This window comes from Macaca nemestrina, chromosome 2 (assembly GCF_043159975.1).
Source record: "Macaca nemestrina isolate mMacNem1 chromosome 2, mMacNem.hap1, whole genome shotgun sequence".
Taxonomy (NCBI): Eukaryota; Metazoa; Chordata; class Mammalia; order Primates; family Cercopithecidae; genus Macaca; species Macaca nemestrina.
The window spans coordinates 36,564,858-36,586,987 of NC_092126.1; the positions used below are offsets into that span (position 1 = coordinate 36,564,858).

General features: G+C 48.6%; 2 protein-coding genes across 2 annotated transcripts in view; both read right to left on the reverse strand.

Annotated features, from left to right (window-relative positions):
• Positions 1 to 7,550: 7,550 nt before the first annotated feature.
• On the reverse strand, positions 7,551 to 9,072 carry LOC105469884 (uncharacterized protein C3orf36). Its single transcript, XM_071090937.1, is given in 3 exon segments — positions 7,551 to 8,066; positions 8,068 to 8,253; positions 8,256 to 9,072. Coding segments are annotated over 3 exon segments (711 nt in total). The 5' UTR covers positions 8,664 to 9,072; the 3' UTR covers positions 7,551 to 7,949.
• Positions 9,073 to 12,337: 3,265 nt separating this feature from the next.
• The window catches only part of LOC105469885 (solute carrier organic anion transporter family member 2A1), a 97,930-nt gene continuing 88,137 nt past the window's right edge, over positions 12,338 to 22,130 (reverse strand). The window contains exons 12-14 of the mRNA XM_011721462.3: positions 18,031 to 18,095; positions 15,370 to 15,493; positions 12,338 to 14,474 (exon numbers count right to left, since the gene is read on the reverse strand). Coding sequence (XP_011719764.1) covers positions 14,357 to 14,474; positions 15,370 to 15,493; positions 18,031 to 18,095 — 307 coding nt within the window. The 3' untranslated portion in view covers positions 12,338 to 14,356. The remainder of the gene's footprint in view (positions 14,475 to 15,369; positions 15,494 to 18,030; positions 18,096 to 22,130) is intronic.

The following is a 22,130-nucleotide window of genomic DNA, read 5'->3' on the forward strand; positions in this document are numbered from 1 at the left end:
AACATAAATAAAAGATAAATATAAGAGAATATAAATAAAAGCACACTTAGGGACATCATGTCAAACTGTTGGAAATCAAAGATAAAGAGAAAATACTGAAAGCTGCTAGAAAACAAAAGATAACAAGACACATTGCATACAGAGATCAGTGACATAAATGGACTGCTAACTTCTTAGCATAAATAATGGAATGACATTTTTAAAGTGCAAAGGAGAAAAACTGCCAACCCAGATCTTTATATTTATATCCAGTAAACAACATCTGTCAAAAATAAGTTAAAGTCATTTTCAGGTTAACAAAAGCTGAGACAATTTATCACCATGAGAACTGTGGTACAAGAAATTCTAAGGGATGTTCTTCAGGCTAAAAATAAAGGATTCCAGGTAGAAACTTGGATCTATGGAAAGTAATGAAGAAGGCCAAAAGTGGGAAGTAGTAATCCAACTCTAAGTTTAGTAACTTTGGTAAATAGTTTAATATTTCTTTTAAAGTCAAATATATACTCACCATATGATCCAGCAATTCCACATCTAGGTATTTACCCAAGAGGAATGAGAACATGTCTTTAAAAGGACACTAACACAAATGTTCATAATGGCCCCCAAACTGGAAGCAACCCAAATGTCCATCAGCAAGTCAAAGGTTGAAACATGTAGATATATGGTATTTATACAATGGAAAACTACTGAGTAAAATGAACTTGGCACCAAAAACAGAATTCATAAGAGGAAAAATTAATAAATTGGATCTCATAAAAATGAAACTTTTTGCTTTGTGAAAGTTCAGGTGAAGAGGATGAAAAAATGAACTATAGACTGGGCGAAATAATTTGCCAATCACATATCTAACAAAGGACTAATATTTACAGAGCATAAAGAACTCTCAAAACACAACAGTTAAAAAACAATGTAATTAGAAAATGGGCAAAAGATGTGAACAGACATTTTACCAAAGAGGATATACAGATGGTAAATAAGCACATGAAAGATGCTCAACACCATCAGGGCAATGCAAATTAAAACCACAATGAAATGTTACTACATATCTATCAGAATCACTAAACTAAAAGGGTAACAATATCAAATGATGGCAAGAATACAGAGAAACTGGATCACTCATGCATTACTGGTGAGAATGTAAACTGGTATTGCCACTCTGGAAAACACTAGCAATTCCTTAAAATATTAAACATGCAATTATCATATGACTCAGCAATTACACTCTTGGATATTTATCCCTAAGAAATAAAAACTTTTCTTCCCACAAATACCTACATACAAGTAGTCTGTTTTATTCATTATTAGCCCCAAACTCGAATCAGCCAGATGTCCTTCAAGAAAAGAATGGTTAACATAATTCTCAGCAAACTAATATAAGAACAGAAAACCAAACACTGAATGTTCTCACTCATAAGTGGGAACTGAACAATGAGAACACATGGACACAGGGAAGGGATCATCACACTCCGGGGCCTGTCAGGGAATACGAGGGTTAGGGAAGGGATAGCATTAGGAGAAATACCTAAAGTAGATGATGGGTTGATGGGTGCAGCAAACCACCATGGCACATGTAAGAAACCTCCACATTCTGCACATGTACCCCAGAACTTAAAGTATATATATAAAAAAAGAAGTGAATGGTTAAACAAACTGTGGTACATCCATACCATACAATACTACTCAGTAATAAAAAAGAACTACTGATACATGCAACAACTTGAATGACTGTCCAGTGAATTATTTTGATATTGAGTGAAAAAAATACATACCATATGATTATATATACCATCTATTATGTATACCATTATATATACTATATGGTCTCCTCGTTACCATACATCTTCTCCCCAGGGAACCACTGATCTGATGTCTATCACTGTAGATTAGTTTTGCCTGTTCTAGAATTTAATGTAAGTGGAATCTTAAGTATGTCCTCTCACCTTAAGCCTTCTGGGTGAGATTCATCCATGTTGTGTGTGTGTGTGTGTGTGTGTGTGTGTGTGTGTCTGTGTGTGTATACATTCTAGAATGTACCTTCTAGAAAGGAATTTTAGGAAAAAAGGACAGATTTTAGAAATGAAGGATAGGTTAGTTACATTTTAGAAACGAAGGATAGATTAGTGTGATTGCCAGGGGCTAGAGATGGGGTGGAAGGGGGCAAGAGGAAGGGAGGTGAGTGTGTTTATAAAAGGGCAACAGGAGGCTGGGCACAGTGGCTCATGCCTATAATCCCAGCACTTTGGAAAGCTGAGGTGAAGCCTGGCCAACATGGTGAAACCCTGTCTCTACCAAAAACACAAACATTAGCCAGGTGCGGTGGTGGGCGCCTGTAATCCCAGCAACTCGGGAGGCTGAGGCAGGAGAATTGACCCTGGGGGCAGAAGTTGCAGTGAGCTGTGATCAAGCCACTGCACTCCAGCCTGGGCAACAGAATGAAACTCTGTCTCAAAAAAAAAAAAAAAAAAAAAAGGCAACAGGAGAGATTCTTATGGTGATGGAACTGTTCAGTATCTCCACTGTGGTGGTGGATACATGCAGCTACACAGGTGATAGAATTGTGTAGAGCTATAGGCACACACACATATATGCACACACCAATGAGTACAAGTAAAGCTGAAGAAATCTAAAATAAATGGATTGCATCAATGTCGATATTCTGGCTGCAATGTTATAGTGTTGTAAAATGTTACAATTGGGGATAATTAAGCAAAGTATACAAGGGATCTCTCTGTATTATTATTATTATTATTATTATTATTATTATTATTTTGAGATTGAGTCTTGCTCTTGTCGCCCAGGCTAGAGTAGTGCAGTGGTGCGATCTTGGCTCACTGCAACCTCCGCCTTCTCCAGTTCAAGCGATTCTCTTGCCTCAGCCTCCCAAGTAGCTGGAATTACAGGTGCCTGCCACCACGCCCAGCTAATTTTTGTATTTTAGTAGAGACAGGCTGTCACCATGTTAGCCAGGCTGGCCTCAAACTCCTGACCTCAGGTGAACCACCAACCTTGGCCTCCCAAAGTGCTGGGATTACAGGTGTGAACCACCATGCCCGGCCATTACAAATATCTTGTGGAAAATTAACCAAGCATAGGATAGTTAAGGTAGTATTTTCACTTTTTCAGATAGTCTTATCAGCATTTTTATGTGAAAACTGAAAAAGCAGACACTAAATTTTTGCCTTCATAGAAACTTAGATGATCTGATTGTCATAATCTGATCCTACTTAAGAGACTACCTATGGATATAATGGAAAACAAGAATATTCAACAGGCAGTCTTCATGATAAGCCTTTACTAGGTTCATTCTACGAATATGTGACTTTTAAAACTACCTATTTTATTAGATATTTAAGATGTAGTAAAATCATTTGAAACACAAACTGATGGGCTTAGGCCATTCGAAATAATGATTTCATGACTATTAAAGATGTTCATAATGTAAAGATTTAAAAACTATTTTTTTTTTTTTTTTTGAGACGGAGTCTCACTTTGTCGCCCAGGCTGGAGTGCAGTAGCACGATATTGGCTCACTGCAAGCTCCACCCCCCAGGTTCACGCCATTCTCCTGCCTCAGCCTTCCGAGTAGCTGGGACTACAGGCGCCCACCACCACGCTCAGCTAATTTTTGTATTTTTAGTAGAGACAGGGTTTCACCGTGTTAGCCAGGATGGTCTCGATCTTCTGACCTCGTGATTCGCCCGCCTTGGCCTCCCAAAGTGCTGGGATTACAGGCGTGAGCCACCGCGCCTGGCCAAAAATGATTTTTAAAGTTAAAATTCATTTTGCATGTGGGGTAAGGAATCAACTACTGATTCATACAACACCATGGATGGATCTCACTCAAAAGCATTCTGGTGAGAGGACATACTTAAGATTCCACTTACATTAAATTCTAGAACAGGAAAAACTAATGTACCGTGATAGACAGCAGATCAGTGGTTCCCTGCGGAGAAGTGTATGGTAATGAGGAGACCATAAAGGAGCAGGACAGAACTTATTTGGGAGATGGAAATGTTCTATATCTTAATTTGGATATGGAAGTCACATGGATGTCACATTTATCAGAATAAATTGACCTCATTCTAAAAATATATTGGCTGGGCACGGTGGACTCACACCTGTAATCCCAGCACTTTGGGAGGCCGAGGTAGGTGGATCACTTGAGGTCAGGAGCTCAAGACCAGCCTGGCCAACGTGGCAAAATCCCATCTCTACTAAAAATATAAAAACGAGCCGGGTGTGGTGGTGTGCATCTGTAATCCCAGCTACTCGGGAGGCTGAGGCATGAGAATTGCTTGAATCCAGGAGGCTGAGGTTTCAGTGAGCTGAGATTGCACCATTGCACTCCAGCCTGAGCAACAGAGCGAGACTCTGTCTCAAAAATAAATAAATAAATAAATAAAAATAAAAATAAAAATATATGGATACTATTGCATGTAAATTAAACCTCAAGATGATTGATTAAAAAGCACTAATGATGCCAAGTTTTCAAAATGATACAGAGCAACTGACTTCTCCCACACCAGTGGGAAGCATTAAATGGCATGACTTTGGAAATCGGCAGTTTCTTATAAAGTTAAATGTACACATAACCTGTGATCCAGCAAGTTTTGCTTCTAAGTATTTCCCCAAGAGAAAAGAAAACATAGGTCCACAGAAAGACTTGTGCACAAATGTGTACTGCTTAATTTTTAAGTAATTTTATTCATAATAGTAAAAACATTATAAACAACTAAAATGCCAAAAAACAAATGAACAGAAAAACATGTTTTGCCTAAATGCCAAAAAATAAATGAACAGAAAAACAAATGATGATCTATTTATCCAATGAAATACTGCCCAGCAATGACAAGGATTTGAACTACTTGTACACATAGCCACACGAATGAATCTCAAAAACATGCAAAACAAGAGAAACCAGATACAGAATGTATTATATGACCCCGATTATATGAGATTCTAGAACAGGTTAAGTTAATCTATAGTGAAATAAGGCTTATCATTGGTTGCTTGCACAAGGAAGGAGGATGGAGTGAGGAGGTAGGGATAGTATTGTCTGGAAAGAGTTATCAAGAAATTTTCTGGTGGTCATGGAAATGTTCTATATCTCGATTAAAATGGTGGTTGTATTGTTGTATACATTTGTCAAAACTCATTGAACAGTAAGTAGGCTTAAAGTTAATGCTTTTCATTGTTCATAAATTATACATCAGTAAAGTAGATTTTAAAAAGTCTTTTTAAAGCTTATTTTCTATTGCCTCCAAGTTTTTGGTCTAATCAACTAAGGTTGGAATGCCATTAACTGAGACAGGAAAGTCAGTGAAAGGAGGTTTGGGGAGGACGAGGAGCTTAGTGTTGGACTTGATTCTCTAGCAGGCCACAAGCAGTCACCTGGCGATCACCCTTGTTCCTCACATCTTCTGCCCATCCATCCTCAAGCATGGCCAGTCTTCCCTGGTCATTATTTCTCAAACAGCCTTTCTTTCCTTCTGGGCTTGTCTGTTCCAACATCCACCTGGATTTCTGGTGTTTTAACTTGACTCTTTAAGGGTGTGTGTATGTAAGTTTTAAATACCTACAAGCGCCAGGCAGATGATGTGGGAACCGCAGCTACCCCGAGAGGACATCTGAAGGTCCATCTGAAGGACTGCCCTCTACTTAGCTCCAGTCCACTGTTTTTGGGCTGGAGTGCTGCACCAGGGTTTTTCAAGAGAAAACTCTAGTCAAACTCTCCTGGTGTTTGGAGCTAACTTAAAGACATGTAAATATCTTGTAAGCCAACTAGAACCCTTGTGCTGGGCCCAGGCTCAGCCAGTTTCCAATGCCTGTTTTATAACAAGGCAAGTTCTGGTGCTAGGATGGGCTCCAGCGTGGCCTTTTGCTAACCCCGCATTCTGCACTGGCTCAACCTGGCTGCCAGGAGCCTGTGGGTGCCTGGGATGCTCCTGCTGCTTGCTGGTCCTGCCCTTGGCTCTGACGTCTCCCACTCTAGTATCCCAGTGGCCATAATGACAAGGAGGCCTCCCTCCTAAGGACTTTTGCCAGCCAGATTTCCTCTTCCAAGTACACATGTAGCCCCAGTGGCCTTTTACACCCTGAAATCTGGTTGTATCTTGCTGCTGTTAAAAGTCTGTCAGTGATGCCCCATCATCCACTGTTAGTTACTAAAGGAGATGTGCATGATACACTCTCCCTCTAGAATCCACCTTCCACCACGCTCTGCCTGAGGCACCTTGCAACTGGGGGCACTACTTCCACCCTGCCCTCCAGGCAAACACTGGTCCAGCTTTCTCACCTCTGAGTCTTCACTCCTGTAGTCCCCTCCGCCCAGAACACCTTCTCTAAGGCCCCTGTCAACAAACTTACCCTATCCTTCAAGACACAGTTAGAGTTCACCTCTGCTCCAGATCTCCAATCCCCTAGGGAACGGGCCTCTTTCACCTTTGTTAATCCACCACATACACCCGCTTCCCCCTGCATTTCCGTGCAGGCATCTGTTTGCACTTCTCCTTCATGGCACTACTGCACCTGTGATTGATCGGCCAATTGCAGCCACAGTTTGGATGCTTTCTTGGTTGTCTATCTGCCTTCTGTTTGTCTTGTTCACGCCTTTAGGCCTGGTGCCCAGCTTGCTCGGGTGCCTGAGTCTGTGATGGGATGGGTACCTGTCTTTCCCGGGGTAGACAGTGCCCGGAATGCTGACATCAGTTTCTTTCTGACATGCACGCCTATCTTAGGGCCAGGCCCCCAGGAGGTGCTCTGGTGAAGGTTTTTGGATTTGGAAGGAGGAGGAAGCAGAGGCTACTGAGCCCCCTGCAGTGGCTTAATAATGGGTCCCAGATGGTGCCAGTGACGCAGTGGGGAGGCTGACAGCTTCTGGGTGCGAATGGCCCCACAGTGCGGCCGGGGACCACCCTGCCCACGGCCGGTCAGAGAGCCTGAGGAAGCCGCGTGTGCCTGCGGGCCCTCTCGGTGCCTCGTGGCATCTTACCCTCTATTCCCCTTGTTCTCCAACGTGTTTAATACACTTTCGTGCTGAAAATATAAACAGACTAAACGGTGCTTTACCCCGGGGAGGCAGACAGGAAGTTTCCTCGAGGCCGTGTCCCGTGAGCAGGCGCCAGTGGGCTCAGTCTCCGGGCTCCGGGGTGGCCCGAGTAGGGGGAGGCCTGCGTGCAGTGGGCGCGGGGAACCCAGCGGGCCGGAGGGCGCCCCGGTGGGGAAGCGGACTGTCCGAGGCGAGCTGGGTGGTGGGAGTACCGCCTGGCTCGCTGTGGGGCCGCAAGGGGGTCCCGTGGCGGGCTGGGCGTGGAGCCTCCGCGGTTGGCTTCCCCGGGCCGCACCGGGGCGGGGCGGGGGGCGGCGCCCCCTGGTGGCCAAATGAGACTCCAGGGCGCGAGGGGCCGCCCACCCCGCCTCGCCCACCCGGCGGGGACCTCGCGCCCTCTCTGAGGAAGCCAGAGGAAAGGAGCCGAGACCGCAGTCCCCTGGACCCGTTTCCTTGTCTGTGGGATGGCATGATAATTGCATCTCACAGGGCTGTCGTGAAGATTCAAGGAGCAAATGTATGTAAAGCGCTTCGGATGTCTGGTACATTGTGAGCCTTCAACCCACCTGAGCTGTTGAAACTCTGGGATTCAAGCGGCTCGGGTCAAAGAGGAACGGTGTGACACCTGCCTCTGTCCTTTCCAGTGTGGACTCAAGGGAAAGCGTGTGTCTCATCCAGACCCCCCAGTCTCTCTTTTGTAAGCTGGCGGTCATGAAATGTAATGAGGGAGGACAAAGGTTTAAACAAATATTGGTCCCTATCTGGGACCTCTGAAGTCACTTTTAATTGATTTGGGGATTTGACAGATTTAAAAAGGGGTGCCTGCTGTGTGGCCCATTTATAGACCTGTAGAGCGAAGAGAAGGAGATTAGTCACACTGGGGGCTGGAGTAGAAGCCATTTTAAATTAGCTGCCCCGCTCTGCCTTGAGACTGAGACTTTCTGACTCTCACTTTCACGCTTGGGTTCCAGCGCCCAGATGAGAAGAGAGAGAAGGTAGAAGAGGAAGGGAGGGAGGGAGGGGATAGAGCAGTGGCCACCAACTCTCCCTGAGCGGGGGCAGAGTGGGTCGTTCTCCCCAGGTGGGCAAGGTGGGGGCCCCATGGGTATGCTGGGCAGGGGTGGAGTGTGCTGGGAGCACGCGGAAGGACTGCGCCTCTGCTCCTCGGGGTGTGGCGCGACGCACTCAGGAGCCCCTTCTCTAGGGGCTCAGGAGACTCCAGGAGGGTACTCTGAGCTAGGAATGCCTTCCTGAGACTGGTTGGTGGGGCCTCTGAGGCCGTTCCTTCAGGCCCTGAGTGGGCAGAGGGGCAGGTGAGCACTAATCCAGGAGCCAGGACTAGGCTGAGCCCACTACTCACAGCCTGGGGTAAGCCAGCCTCAAGACGCTCCAGGATGGTCTCAGCCTGGATCCGACTGCCTCTCCTGCCTGACCACTGTGCTCCTTCACAGGCCTCTGGCCGGCAAGTTCTCAGGATGTGCACAGGTTTTCCTGCTTCCTTACCTTTGCACACCTTTGCTTGTTCCTTTTGCCCAGAAAGTCTTTCCCAGCACACTTGACTGAAACCCAGTCTCTCCCACATGGCTAGTATCAAGCCCCTTCTCCCATCGCTCATCAGATGAACTCAGAGCACTGGTACTTTGCCCTGTGTTAAGGTCTTGTCCTAGCTCTGGATTGTATGTCCTTGAAGGGTAGGGGCCATGTGTTTGTCACCTCTTGTCCTTATACACATCAGGTACTCTACACAAATGAAGGGAGGCGTGAGGGACAACTGGAAGGGGCCTTGTTTTCTTCATGTGCAGGATGGGACTAGTCATAGCGGCCCCACAGGGCTGGTGGGAACTCGGGTGCGATTCTGCAATGAGAGTCACCCCATCTCCTCCTCGCCCACAGAGTCTCGCTCCATCAGCTGTCTTGTTGGACTCTGCAACCTCCCCATCCTGTGGCCCCCTGCCCCAGCAAATCTCTTCCCTCTGAAGCCATCCTTTTCTTGACCCTGCATCTCTCCCAGCCACCACCCCATCTCTGCCTCCTCTGAGCAAATCGTCTTTCCCACCTCCCCAGCCCTCTGCAGATGCCTCGGCCTTGCCTGGGCATCATCTCCTCAGCTTTGGGGACCCACAGTTGGTGCTTCCTCCATTGGGAAATCTTTCCAGACTGTGTTTCCCAACCCCGACAGTCCCGCAAAGCTGGTTTAAGTGTCCTGGTGAGCAACTGTGTCCACCTAGATTCACTACTCACAGTAGAGGGTTTTAGCGCTCAACCATATCTGCTCTTTCCTTCTTCTGAGCACACAGAATATTCTGTCCTGCTCTTGTGGCAGCTAGACTGGGAGCAGAGTGAAGAGTGTTACTTTGGGACAAAGCATTGCTTAGCAGTGCGGGATCTTCCAGGACTTTCTTCCCCTGCCCCATCGATCATAGCAGCTTATTATGAAATGGAGGTACCTCAGGTTCCAAACAGTCTGGGTTACTGAGACACTGGCTGTGGGGGGGCGGGCTCTGAGGCCATATGTCCAGGCCCTGAGCAGGCAGAGGGGCACTACTGAGCCACTGACCTGAGAGTCACCCAGATCACCGCAGGTTCTGTGAGTGAGATATCTTTTGTTGTGTCAAGTGACTAAGATTAGAGAAGTCTGTTACTACAGCATAGCCAAGCCCTTCCCCACTGATTTACCGATTAAAGAAGTGTTCTAAATGGGTTAATGGCTTGGTAAACTGTAAAGATCTGTGCACATTTTAGTTATTATTATTGCTGTCAAGTTGTAACAAGGCTGGAGACGTGATGCGGCTGGGAGAGTGGAGGAATGGCCAGGGTATGTCATGGAGAAAAACCCTCTCATTTATGATTTGCCAAGGGCTTGCCCAGGATCTGTTTCCATATTTAATCTCTGATGAAAGGTTATAATGAGTCTGGTATCTGGTGCTACTGACAGAAGATGGACCTTTCTCCCCGGTATTTAATTCCTGTGGTTGTGAAAGATAGGATGTATTTCTCCTGGATTTGCTACAATATAGTATTTTAATATCGATTTGATACTGACTGGCTTCAGACTCCAGCTTAACTCTATCTCTCCATCTTTGAGAGTGGTTGAAGAAAATCACATGGCTTTGTTTCTTGAGCAAGAATCTGCTAAGCAGTCACCAGATGGGGCTGTTCCCTTGAAGGCCTGTGTGCAGGAGTCTCAGGGCCTTTTCTTCTCAAACCCCTTCCCTCTTTTCTCCACAACTCTCCTTTAACTCATGGTGCTATAGGGATAAATTGCCCTCTTTAATGAATAGTTGTTGAATAGAAGGTAAGTACATGAACTGTTACCTGGTTCTCCTGCCTCCTTTACCCACTTTAATTGGCCCTCAAGAGATTCCCCCACTTCTGTCCCATGGGCCAGTGAACATCAGTGGGAAAAGAGGGGCCTCTCCACCATTTTAGTCCATGCTGACTCTTCAGAATGACTCAGCTGGGGAGATTGGGCTGGACCAGAGAGAGGTGGACAGCCTGGTTTGAGTCTAGGCCTGGCCAGCTATTATGTGAAGCTGTCCACAACGGTTGCTTCCTCAGAATCAGATTCCTCACCTTTAAATGGGACATCCATCATGGAGGATCACCCCAGAGGGCTTTGGGCCAAAGGATAATTGATAGAGATATGGTATTTAGTTATCACTGTATTTGTACTTTTTCCAAGAAGCGTCAAAGAAGGATGGACTATAAAAGGTTCCTGCACACTCTTCCTTTTCTGGCTTTTTTGTTCAGCCCGTGAGGGGCTGGATTGGGTGAAGAGAGGGAGTGGTGCAGAGGAGTGGGCTTCCTAGGACTGGGGCTGGGGGAGGGCATGGCTGCAAGTGTGCACAGGGAGGTGGGCCTAACCCTGGGGTCTAGGCTTTGTAGGATTTCCAGGCTCAGGTGAGAAGCAGGGCCATTAAACAGCCTCAAATGGGAAAGGGACCAAAGACCCACAATGGCACCCTTGATTCAAGGGTAAGTGGCATCCAAGGACTTTCAGATGGCTCCAGGAGCCAGAACCAATCATGGCTGATACTGAATTTCCAGCCAGACAGCAGGATGGGGGGTTTGAAATCAATAACTGATTTAAAGAAATAAGTAATTTTTTTTTCTTTTTGCACATCCAAGCTTGTGAAATGAGAATGTCTCAGTACTGATAAGAGCCTCATATAAATATGAGCTCTCGGATTGTTTTTCATGCCCACTCACTCTTGGTTGCAGTCATCCAAAAAATCAGATTCACAGGCATCTCTTCACAGGCATCTCTTCACCTTGTTATCCTTCACTCACCTTTGAATATACCAAAGGCCTATTGAGCCTCTACATTTCTCAGTGGCCTAAGCACAAATGGGCATCCCCCAGGCTCCACTGCACTGACAGTCCACCTCACAGGGTTTGGGAACCATCCACATCAATCTCATGAGGGGCCATTAAAAGTGCCATTCCTGGGTCCCTCTCAGACCCACAGAAGTAGACTCTGGGGCTGGGTGGAAGGTGTTGGGAATTTGCATTTTAACAACATCCTCTATGAGTGTTACACACTCAAGAAAGTTAAGCTTTGCTCTAGAAGTGAAATGAAAGTGACACTATTATATTCCCTGCTGACAGCTGAGAAGAAAGATTTTCTGGGGAGTAATGGTACTGGTTGTGACCATGTGATCAATTATGATTATGGTATTTATTCTGTTTTGTGCCATGGACTTAGCTGTTTGCGTCCAACTCCCCTTCTGGATATAAACCCAAGAGCAGTGATCTGGCCTCCTCAGAGCCCAGCAGAACTACACTGAAGGGATAAGCAGTGTCTGGTACCTGCCTGATACCAGGCTAATGGGTTGACAGTTGCATTACCTCTAATCCTCATGGCCATGGGCTCCTGGGGTTTATGTCATAAGCACTTTCTCCGTTTACAAGATGCAGGTGCTGGCAGAGCGCAGTGGCTCGCGCCTGTAATCCCAACACTTTGGGAGTCCGAGGTGGGAGGATCACTTGAGGTCAGGAGTTTGAGATCAGCCTGGCCAACATGGTGAAACCTTGTCTCTACTAAAAATACAAACATTAGCCAGGTGTGGTGGCGCAGGCCTATAATCCCAGCTACTCTGGAGGCTGAGGCAGAGGCTGAATCTCTTGAACCCAGGTGGCAGAGGTTGCAGTGAGCCAAGATTGTGCCACTGCACTCCAGCCTGGGTGACAGAGCAAGACTCCATCTCAAAAATAAAATAAAATAAAGTGCAGGTGCTATCTGTTATCTGACAGATGTATATGACAACATAAATTCAGGACCAAGTTACCTCAATAGCAAAATTAGAATATTTTAATAGTAATATCACAATAGAATAAAGGTTTGGGAGGGCAACCATAATCTTCTAGAACCTGAAGGTTGGCATTCATTGTTCACAAACTCAGCTGAAGGCAGTGCCTTCCAAATTTGGTTAGATTGCTGTGGGAAAGACCAGGGTTAGTTGCAGGGAATCATTTTCCAAGCAGAACCATTTCAAATGCTAAAACTGGCCCCTGAGGTTATATTGAGCCTCCCTTCCTGAGTGAGATGTTTGGAAATGAGGTGGCTTTGGAAATAAGCCTGTCTGTAACAGTGGTTTCCACAAAGACGTCAGTCTCATGGCATTGGATATTGTTTGGACACTGACATGAATGTTTTGGCATATCACCATATGAGGCCTTTCCAGAGGTGGCTTCTAGTATGCTTCTGGAGGGGGTCTTCCAAGAATAGTGGCACTTAAGGGTCATGTGTGGCCATGACCCATGCCCAGTTGTTCCAGAGGTCACGGTGAGACAGAGCTGTCTGGCAAAGGGCCAGGTGCAGAGTCAGTCTGGGGGCCATGGATGGCATGGATAGTGAGGTCAGGATCCTTCATGCCAATCTGTGGCTGCTTGCTGTCCCCACCTCTCCTCCTGCTCTCACCAACTCCCATGCCCCCAGTCCCACACTGCCACCGAGCACACCCTGGGAGGAGGCCCTAATGTAAATGGAGGGAGGTGAGGTAAAAGCTCAGGGAAGCTCCTTGGGGAACCCTGTATTAGCGCTGCTTTGCACATAGTCGGTCTCCGATAAATATATTTGTTGATGAATGGCCTCCTTTGTTGGCTTCTGTCTCTCAACCTCTATCACATAGCAGCGGTGTCTGTCAGCCCAGGCACCCACCTCTCTGGAGGCAGCGAGAAGAGGCTGAGAAAATGGTGATGGTGTGAGCACATCTGAAACCAGGAAAGCCACCCTTGACTGGCTCTGTTTTGTGGGCCGCAGCTTGCCCTCCAGCTTGGTGGCAGTGGACATCCACTCTGCTTCGTCACTTGCTTTGCTGACATCTCTTCTGCCTCTCTACTCCTCGGAATACGGGCTGAAGTCCAGACAGGGAAGAGCATGTGAAGCCACCTCATCTGCTGCCAGGGAGATGTGGGAGGTTCTTCCCATTACTCTGAGATGAAGGGGTCGCGTCCCCACATTGAAGGGGTGGGAGGTTGGGCATCAGGACCATTTCATAGGCCTTCCTTGGGTCTTCACTATGCTGTAGCTTTCTCAGTTTGAAATGTGCCCCAGAAAGACAGGGATAAAATGTGAGGATCTAAGGACAGAAAGTCCAAGGTTCATATGGACAGCACTTAGATGACCCATCCTTGGGGTTTCTCAGTCCCCGCTCTGGTGCCTGTGTGCAGGTAATGGGCAGAGCCTGTACTTCCCAACATGGCAGCATCCAGAATGGCCTCTAGGTATAGGAAGTGACGATCTGAGGGGGAGGGAGCCAGCCCCTCCCATAGTCTGTGCTGATGCCAAACCCAGGTGCAAAGGGGGCTACAGCCAGGCTCCCCAGTCTCCCAGTGGCTCTGGCTATTAATAACTCAGCCACTTCCTTCTTCCTCTCACCCCTGCCACTCTGCAGGGTGTGGGCAGTCAACGGGAGCGTGGAGCTGCCTGGCAAGAAGGGCAGATACCCTTTTCTCTCTCTGTTTAGGATTCGCCCCAGGGCTGGTGAGGGGCCTGGCTGCCTCAGTGGGCATCCTCGATGAAGAACTCAGCACTGAAGTGAGCCTGGGCATCTGGAGGCCCCTTCCAAGGGGCCAGGGAAGACTCAGCCCCCCAACTCTGGCCCATGCAGCCCAGGTGCACAGTGGCCCTTAGGAACTGTGGGGAGGACTCTGGGAGGAGGAGGTAGGGAAGGCAAATGAGAACTGGGGTTTTCTTTCTTGTTTAAAAATACAAAAAGGAAATGACATGTTAACATTAGTGAATATAGGCAGGTGTGGAAGAGGCACGGTCCGCTCTCTGGAGCAGGGCAGTGGCCCGGGCGGCGGTCAGATGAGGCCTGCCGCCTTCTGCACATTGTACTCCTTGTTCTTCTTCACCCTCCAGCTGATGAAGCAAAGCAGCAGCATGCCCAGCGCCTTGTAGCCCATCTGCAGGCCCAGGTACCTGTGGGCAAGAGGGGGCAGGACTGGTGAGGGAGGGGGCTCTGCAGCCCACATCCCAGGGCCAGGACCACCGGGAAGAGCCACGTCATTCCCATGCTGGCCCACGAAGGGTGTGGGCACCATCCAGGTGTGGATCACTTTCCTCATTTCTTTGACCCAAAAGGGAACAAAGCTGCAGGGAAGCAGGCAGGGAGTAGGCATGGGACTCCTAATCCGGGGCTCATCATCCCTCCACCGGCTCTTTTCAGAGGACCAGAGGTGACCCAGCTGCCCCAGCCAGCCCTGGAGGGTCCTGTCAACCAAGCAGAGCCAGAAGGAGAGGGGCCTCTTCTCATTGCCCTCTTGACCTGTCCCTTTTGCGGCTTTCTCTGCCACTCCCATACCATTTCCAGCCCCTGCCCAGTCCCCTGAAGCCCACCTTCCTGTGGTTTCTGGGCCATATGACAATGGCAGCAGGTGAGGTGGCTGGAAGGGGTGCAGAACCCAATGGCGCTGCAGCTGGGCATGGCCCATTGAGGCAGGTTGGTCCGCCTGCCCTGGACCTCTGCCAGGAGCCATGATATGGCCCCTCTGTCTCTGAGCAGCAGGAGGCTGCCCCCATTGTTCCACAGCCATGGCCTCTTCCTTGGGCTGCAGCCATCCCCACCCTTTCTTTCTGCTGCTGCCCCTTCCAAACGCTTTCAGGTCATGGAAGTCCCTGGACATCTCCCTGTGAGCCCTGAAAAGCCTGTTATAGTAGCCCCTGCTCCCTGTCCATGGCAGGGCCGCAGAGCTGGCCCTTCATGTTCTCTTCTTCGGAAGCCTGACAGCCCCCACAGTAGCCACCGGGCATATGACTACTGTCATCTCAAGCCCAGGGCCTGGCTCCGGGACACACATGCGTGTTGGGCCCTCACCTGTCTCGGAGAGCATCGTTGTCATAGTAGGCGCAGGCCCCTCGCCTCCCCAAGCACAGCGAGTTCCACCGGATGCAGGAGTGGTCAATGGTGAGGCCATAGAGGGCTGGAGATGGCAGCCAGGCTGGAAGAGGGTTCGGAAAGCCCTGGTCAGATGGAACTGCAGGCAGAGGTGCCCAGCAGGGGTGTGGGAGCCAAGTCCCCTGCACGGTTCACATATATGAGAATGGCTCTGCTGCACCCATAGGACTCACAGTGACTCTGGAAAGCAGAATAGCTTTCAGTGAAGCCTGAATTTCTCTTTCACCAGAAGGCTTAGAAGAGAAAAGGGACCTGGGCCATTGTTTCAAGGCAGAGTAAGTCACAGGGATCACCTTGATGCCAGCTCAGACATCCAACATAGTTCTCCTGAGGTCAGCTCAGAGTGGAGCTACATGGGCCTCCACTGTGTGGCAGGAGGCTCTCCAGGCATCGACTTCTCAGGTCCTCACACTGGCCCTGAGGTGTGGGTGCCCACTTTTTAGTGAAGAGGAAGGGGTTCTTGGCTGGGACACTGTAACATAGCCAAGAGAAGTCAAGGCAGGACTTTGAACCCTGGTTTATGGAGGTTCGAATCCCATGCACTTCCACCACACCAAGCTGCCCTATTGGATTAGACAATACCCCTCAGCAGACCTCCCAATACCTGGCTTCTCAGAGCTTCTTCTCCGGGCCCCTGAACTTCCCAGCAGCTGAGTGCTAAGATTTGGCTCGGCAGGGGCTGTGCCTTCCTGGCTGTGAAATATTCTGAACGCCTACACTATGCGTGGGTAGTGTACCACTAGCTACAGCTCTAGGCAGTTACTGGACTGGGGAGGGACTTGTCCAGGATTTACACCAAGGCTGGCCCATCCCATTCTCAGAACCAGGGTGCTGAGAATAACCTCCCAGACTTTGTTTAGGGCCCTGTGAGCAACTGCTTCCAGAAGAAAGACAGACAATATTCCACTTGTGGCGCTGCCCACAAGTGGGAAACTACAAGAAGAAACCTCTCCACTCAAATCCTGCTCACTCCCAAGTCTCCAGGTGAACAGAGGGATGAAAACTGGCCAGGCAGAGTGACATATGACACTTCCCTGCATAGAAACAAAGTCCAGAAACATTGTCGACCCAATCCCAATGGGTAATTAAAAACCTGTAATAGGAAGTCCTTTTATCTACCCAAGAGTGGATTGTGTTCTTGGGTGATACATGGAACCCCTCCAGGCCTGGGTTTTCTCACTGTGGTCCCACATTGAGTTATCTGATCTCAAATGGAAAAACAAAAGCAGCAAGTGCTTCGAGCAGTGCGATAGAGTCGAGAGAGTCCTTGTTTTCAAGGCCATTTTCGAGGTTGCTGGAGGAAGCAGGAAAGGGCTCTTTAGAGCCTGTCCTAGTTGCTGGATGGGCTGAGAGGAATGTGAGGTCTCCTTCCCAGCAGAAGTTTTAGAGAAAGTTAAGTTATAAATGAAAATAAGGAGCTCTGATGACAACAGAGCCTCTGCTGGGAGGACAGGTAGATCCTGCCCCCCTGCTTCCTCTGTTTATAATGCAGGCAGCAAGAGCAGGGTCTAAAGAGGCTCTGCAGGGACTAGAGGAACAAGAAATCCCACTGAAAAAGCTGGTTCATTCCCATCATCCAAACACTTCTCCCAGCCTGGGGTTGGATTGGGCCCAGCAAGGGCTCCCGCTCACCTGGCCCCAGTAGGAACATCACCAACACATCTCAAAATGGGGATGGAAGCTGCTGCTCTCACCGCAGGGTGCGGTGTTGACTGAGGCACAGTGGGCTATACATCATTTCAGCATTTATGGTCAGAAATGACACCTTATAGTAACTGAAGTTCCTCTTGCTGGAGTCTCCACATTCCCCTCTGTAGTTTGCACCCTTAATTAATACATCCTCAGTTCAATTAGGTCCCTTTACTTCTGTGTGCCTGACATTACAAGGATCCCTCTATTACTACCTTGTGTTAAATCTAGTGTACGGATGTGTCAAGAAGGAACAGCCAGTGTGAGCAGTCCAGGAACGGGCCTGCATTGTGTCCCCAGCCCTTCGCCCAGGCACCCCTGCTTGAGGCAGCTTGAGCACCCCTGCTGCCTCAAGCAGCTCGCCCTCCCGCAGGGCACTGTTGATCACTTGTGCACAGCGCCATTCCTCTGGTGGGCTCTGGACTGCTTGAGGGCAGGCAGGACTCACCAGCAGAGGGCCCCACGTGGAAGAAACTTTGGCTGAATAGTTTTAGGAGGAGTGAATTTTGTAAATGGAAAGGAAGCCAGGGCTGGGCTCAGCCGCTGCTCTGACTTGGCAGGAATGCAAAGTTTTGTTCCTACAGTGAATTTTGGGAGAAAGATTTAAAAATACCTGCCTTTAACACTCTATTAGGTATTCTCAGCTGTGTTCACTTTTAATTTTTCTTACATAACTTAGTTAGGAATGAATGCCATAGATGGAGTCTTTCCTAACCTCAAGCAATCTGGGAAACCGTCCACATGGATTTTGGCATCTGCTGTTGATTATGCACAGCTTCTCTTTGCCATGGAGATGAGATGGTGCTTCCTCCATCGCTACCTTGCACCCATAGCCCTCGGATGCCCCATCGCCTGCGGCCACTTTTGGGAAGAGGGGTCTTAGACACTTACCCAGCAAGCGCATCAACAAGAACTGCACCCCGATGGCAAATGACTTTTCCTCCTGGTTCACCACACTGAAAAGACAGACAGCAAATCAGCAGTGGGAGGATTCAGGGCTGCACGATCCCTTGGGTAAGGGACAGCCAGCCTCAGAGCGGGTCAGAACCAACCCTCATGCGGCCTGACAAGCCCTCTGGTGATTGGGTTCACCTGGGCTGAATGCTCTAGTTCTTTACATCAGTGGTCTCAAAGCGTGGTCCCTGGATCATCAGCATCCCCTGGGAGCTTGTTAGATATGCAGATTTTCAGGCCCACCCCGGACTTACTGAGTCAGAAAGTCTGGGGATGGGGCCCAGCAATCTGTATTTTACCTCCAGGAGATTCTGATGTACCACTGAAAACCACTGGTCTGTGTGATTTTCAGGGCTGCCCAGAGCCCCCTTCAAGAAGCAGAGGGCAGTAGAGGCTAGGAGTGGAGAGAAGGATGCTGTGGGTGTGTTGATAGCAGCAGGTCTGAACAACTCCCACAGAATGTCTTATACCAGTAAAAGACAGCCCTGCTGCAAAGTGTAATTAGAGCCCTTGGGCTGCAGGCTTCTGTGCACAGCTAAAAGAATTCCCTACCCCGGGCTAGCTCTGGGTGTGTGCATACAACTCCACCCTCAGAAAGGTCCCATGTTTGGCTTAATGCTCTGCTGCAGCTGTCTGGAAATCCTTAATTTTTGAGCCAGGGGCTTTACATTTTCATTTGTAATAGGTCCTACAAATTAGGTAGCTGGTCCTGCCCCTAATCATCTTCCTTCAAGAGAGGAAAATGTGTTTGGCTAAGGAAGGAGATTCAGAGAGAGCGGGAGACAGCCCTGCCGTCCCAGCTGGGGAGTGGAGAGAGGGAGAGGACACCCCCACACAAGGTGGGGAGCCAGCAGCTGGCCAGCAGAGCACCTGATGAGTGACTTTACTCCAGGACTCTCTGTGCTCTGGGCACACACACTCCCAGTGAGTGCTTGTTGGGAAGAGCTTTCAGTACTAGGGGACAGTGAGGAAGGGAGCTCAGAAGTAATCCCCAGGCCTCTACCTATGGTTTGTTTCACCACCACCATCACAGTTCCACTAGCAAACTGGAAAGTGACCTTTGCCCAGCTCCTGAGGGATGGTCCGGTGAGAGAAATACTCACTGGGGCAGGGGAAGAGGCACCCCTAGGGGCCCCCCAGTATAAAGTGTCTCAAATCCTGTTGTGCCTACAGATCCCTCCAGTGGTCCGGTTCATAATAGATGCCTGCCTTGTCTTGGCCCTTGCCCTGGGCCCACTCATTCTCAATGAAATGGGACTTGGCCACCCCAATGTGGCTTTTGATTGAGGTCCTGGGCCCCTTCTAGTCTCTGTCCCATGTGGCCCTGAATGAAAGCTGGCTTTCTGACCTCTCTTTCTCCTTCCACATTTTCAGCTAGCCTTCACTTCCAGCTTGTGTTCCCATGGCTAACTGGGGGCCAGGGCTCATATAAATAATGCTTGGGTCACCTACAAAGTCATTTTTTTTCTTCTGAGACAGAGTCTCATTCTGTCACCCAGACTGGAGTGCAATGGCTCAGTCTTAGCTCACTGCAACCTCTGCTTCCCAGGTTCAAGCAATTCTCCTGCCTCAGCCTCCTGAGTAGCTGGGACTACAGGCGCCCGCCACCACGCCCGGCTAGCTTTTGTATTTTTAGTAGAGACAAGGTTTTGCCATGTTGCCCAGGCTGGTCTTCAACACCTGACCTCAAGTGGTCCACCCACCTCGGCCTCCCAAAGTGCTGGGATTACAGGTGTGAGCCACCACACCCGGCCTACGAAGTCATCTTTAAGCCTCTCCCTCTTCACACTAAATAGCATCAATTCTGTCATGTTTCCCAGTGGGATTTATCTTTAAATCGTTGTGGGATCCGGGGGCCTCCTCTCCACCTCGTACCCCTACTCGACCTAGAAAGGAGAGCTTTTTCTAGAGAAGCCCATCTTGTGGTTGAAATGATGCTCTGTTCTTCCTGACTTCCTCATCCCTGGGATTTGACAGGAGTCCTCTGGGAGGAGATTTGACAGGGATTGCCCTTTTCCCTGCTGCACAGGGACTTGCCAGGGAGATTTTCTTACCCTGTCCCATCTCCTTATCATGGCCTTGTGTAGTTTTATGTCAGGGCTAGAGGGTCCACTGTGGTCCATCTGACCCAAGGTGCAAGAAGGGAAGCCTGCTGAAGAGTCTCTGGTGAAGGTGTCAGTGCTTTGAATGTGCAGGATGGGGAGCAGCAGAGAAGGGAGTGACTGTGGTGTCAGGGAAGGCAGCACGCTGTGGGTTCCAAGCATCCTTGCACCTTCTTGCTGAATAAGCTCAAAATGCAAGGTCCTGACTGCTGTTTTCCTGCACCGTTTCTCAGAGTTGTAGTTGCAATGAGCAACCTTGAGGCATGAGTTAACGTTTCCTCCAAGACCAGGAGCAGCATTGCTCACTGGTCACCGTAGAAGTGGCGGCTCTTCTATGCTCAGTGTTCTTACAAAGTGTGCACCTGGGCCTCTCTGTGTCACCCCTGTAGGATTTGGGGGGCAAGGACAACTGACACACCCTAAGTTTTGTGCTTTCTGTGCTGTCATAAAGTATTTTGTCTTTGACCCAGGAGTCTCACATCTTCTGCCAGCATCCTTGAAATAGTATTTGATTTGATAGCTTTCAAGCTAACTTGATAGCTCACTTATAAATACGGTAAAATCCCAGATCCCAACAAGTGGCTGCATCTGCTCCTTTCTTTTCTCTGAGCCTTCTGGGGAAAATAGGTCATAGACACCTAGCTGGCTGTTAATTATTATTATTATTGTTATTTGATTAACAGTGATAATTAACCAATATATAGAACACCTTATATTTGCAAAGCAATTTACCATGTAATCCTGACACCAACCCTTTGAGGTCGATATCATTATCATCATTTCATGAATGAGGAGACTGAGGCTCAATGAGGCTAGGCAACACCCTAACACAGCCAGTATGTGGCAGAGCAGGGACTTTGATCCTGGCACCGGGAGTCCAAATCCTATGTTTTTGCCCTCTCTACTTGCGAGGTGAGTGAGGACAGGAGGGAGGGAAGCAGGGGTGGCTTAGGTGAATTTGGTACAAGTGTTGTTTTCTCCTTGCAGCCAGTGAGGTGAAGAGCAGGTCATTCCCAGTGAAAAGCTCAGAGGCATTCATTGCCAGCTGCCAGCTGTAACGGGACGCCCTGCTCCTCCCCTCCAGCTCTGGCCAGCCACTCCCTTCCTGACCTGAGGACTTGGTCCTGGAGCCAATCATACTGGGATTTTCTCATTTTCATCCTTTTCCATAGCCCTCACTCTGACTCTGAAACTTTCCACATTTTCCTGCCTTGCTTTTATGCATCCAACTAAATTCTCTTTGCTCTTCTCATTTCTTTTAGAATTTAAAAATAAGCAAACCTACAGGAGTTTCCAAGGTGTGGAGCCAGGCAGCCTGGCTTCAACAAGTGGCTCAGCCATTCACTGGCTCTGCCATACTACACTAGTGATTTTTTAAAAAATTATTATTATTTTTTGAGACGGAGGCTCACTCTGTCACACAGGCTGGAGTGCAGTGGCATAATCTTGGCTCACCGCAACCTCTGCCTCCCAGGTTCAAGTGATTCTTCTGCCTCAGCCTCCCAAGAAGCTGGGATTACAGGCACCGGCCACCACACCCAGCTAATTTTTGTATTTTTAGTAGAGATGGGGTTTTGCCATGTTGGCCAGGCTGGTCTTGAACTCCTGACCTCAGATGATCCGCCTGCCTCGGCCTCCCAAAGTGCTGAGGTTACAGGCATGAGCCACCACGCCCAGCCTAGGCTTGTGATTTAACCTCCAATGTTCAGAGTGGAGGCACCAACAGGGCCTGTGTCACACGGACGCTGTGGGACTGAATGAGGCCCTGCAATGAGGAGCTCAGCACAGCGCCTCCTAGGGCAGGGCTCCCAGCACTGTTGCCATTATTATTATTTCCCCTCAGCAAAAGAACATTGCACTTGTCATTCAAAGGATTCTGAGGGCGAGGAAAGGGGGGAGAAATGAGAAATAGGCAACTAGGTGCAAAGTCAAAGG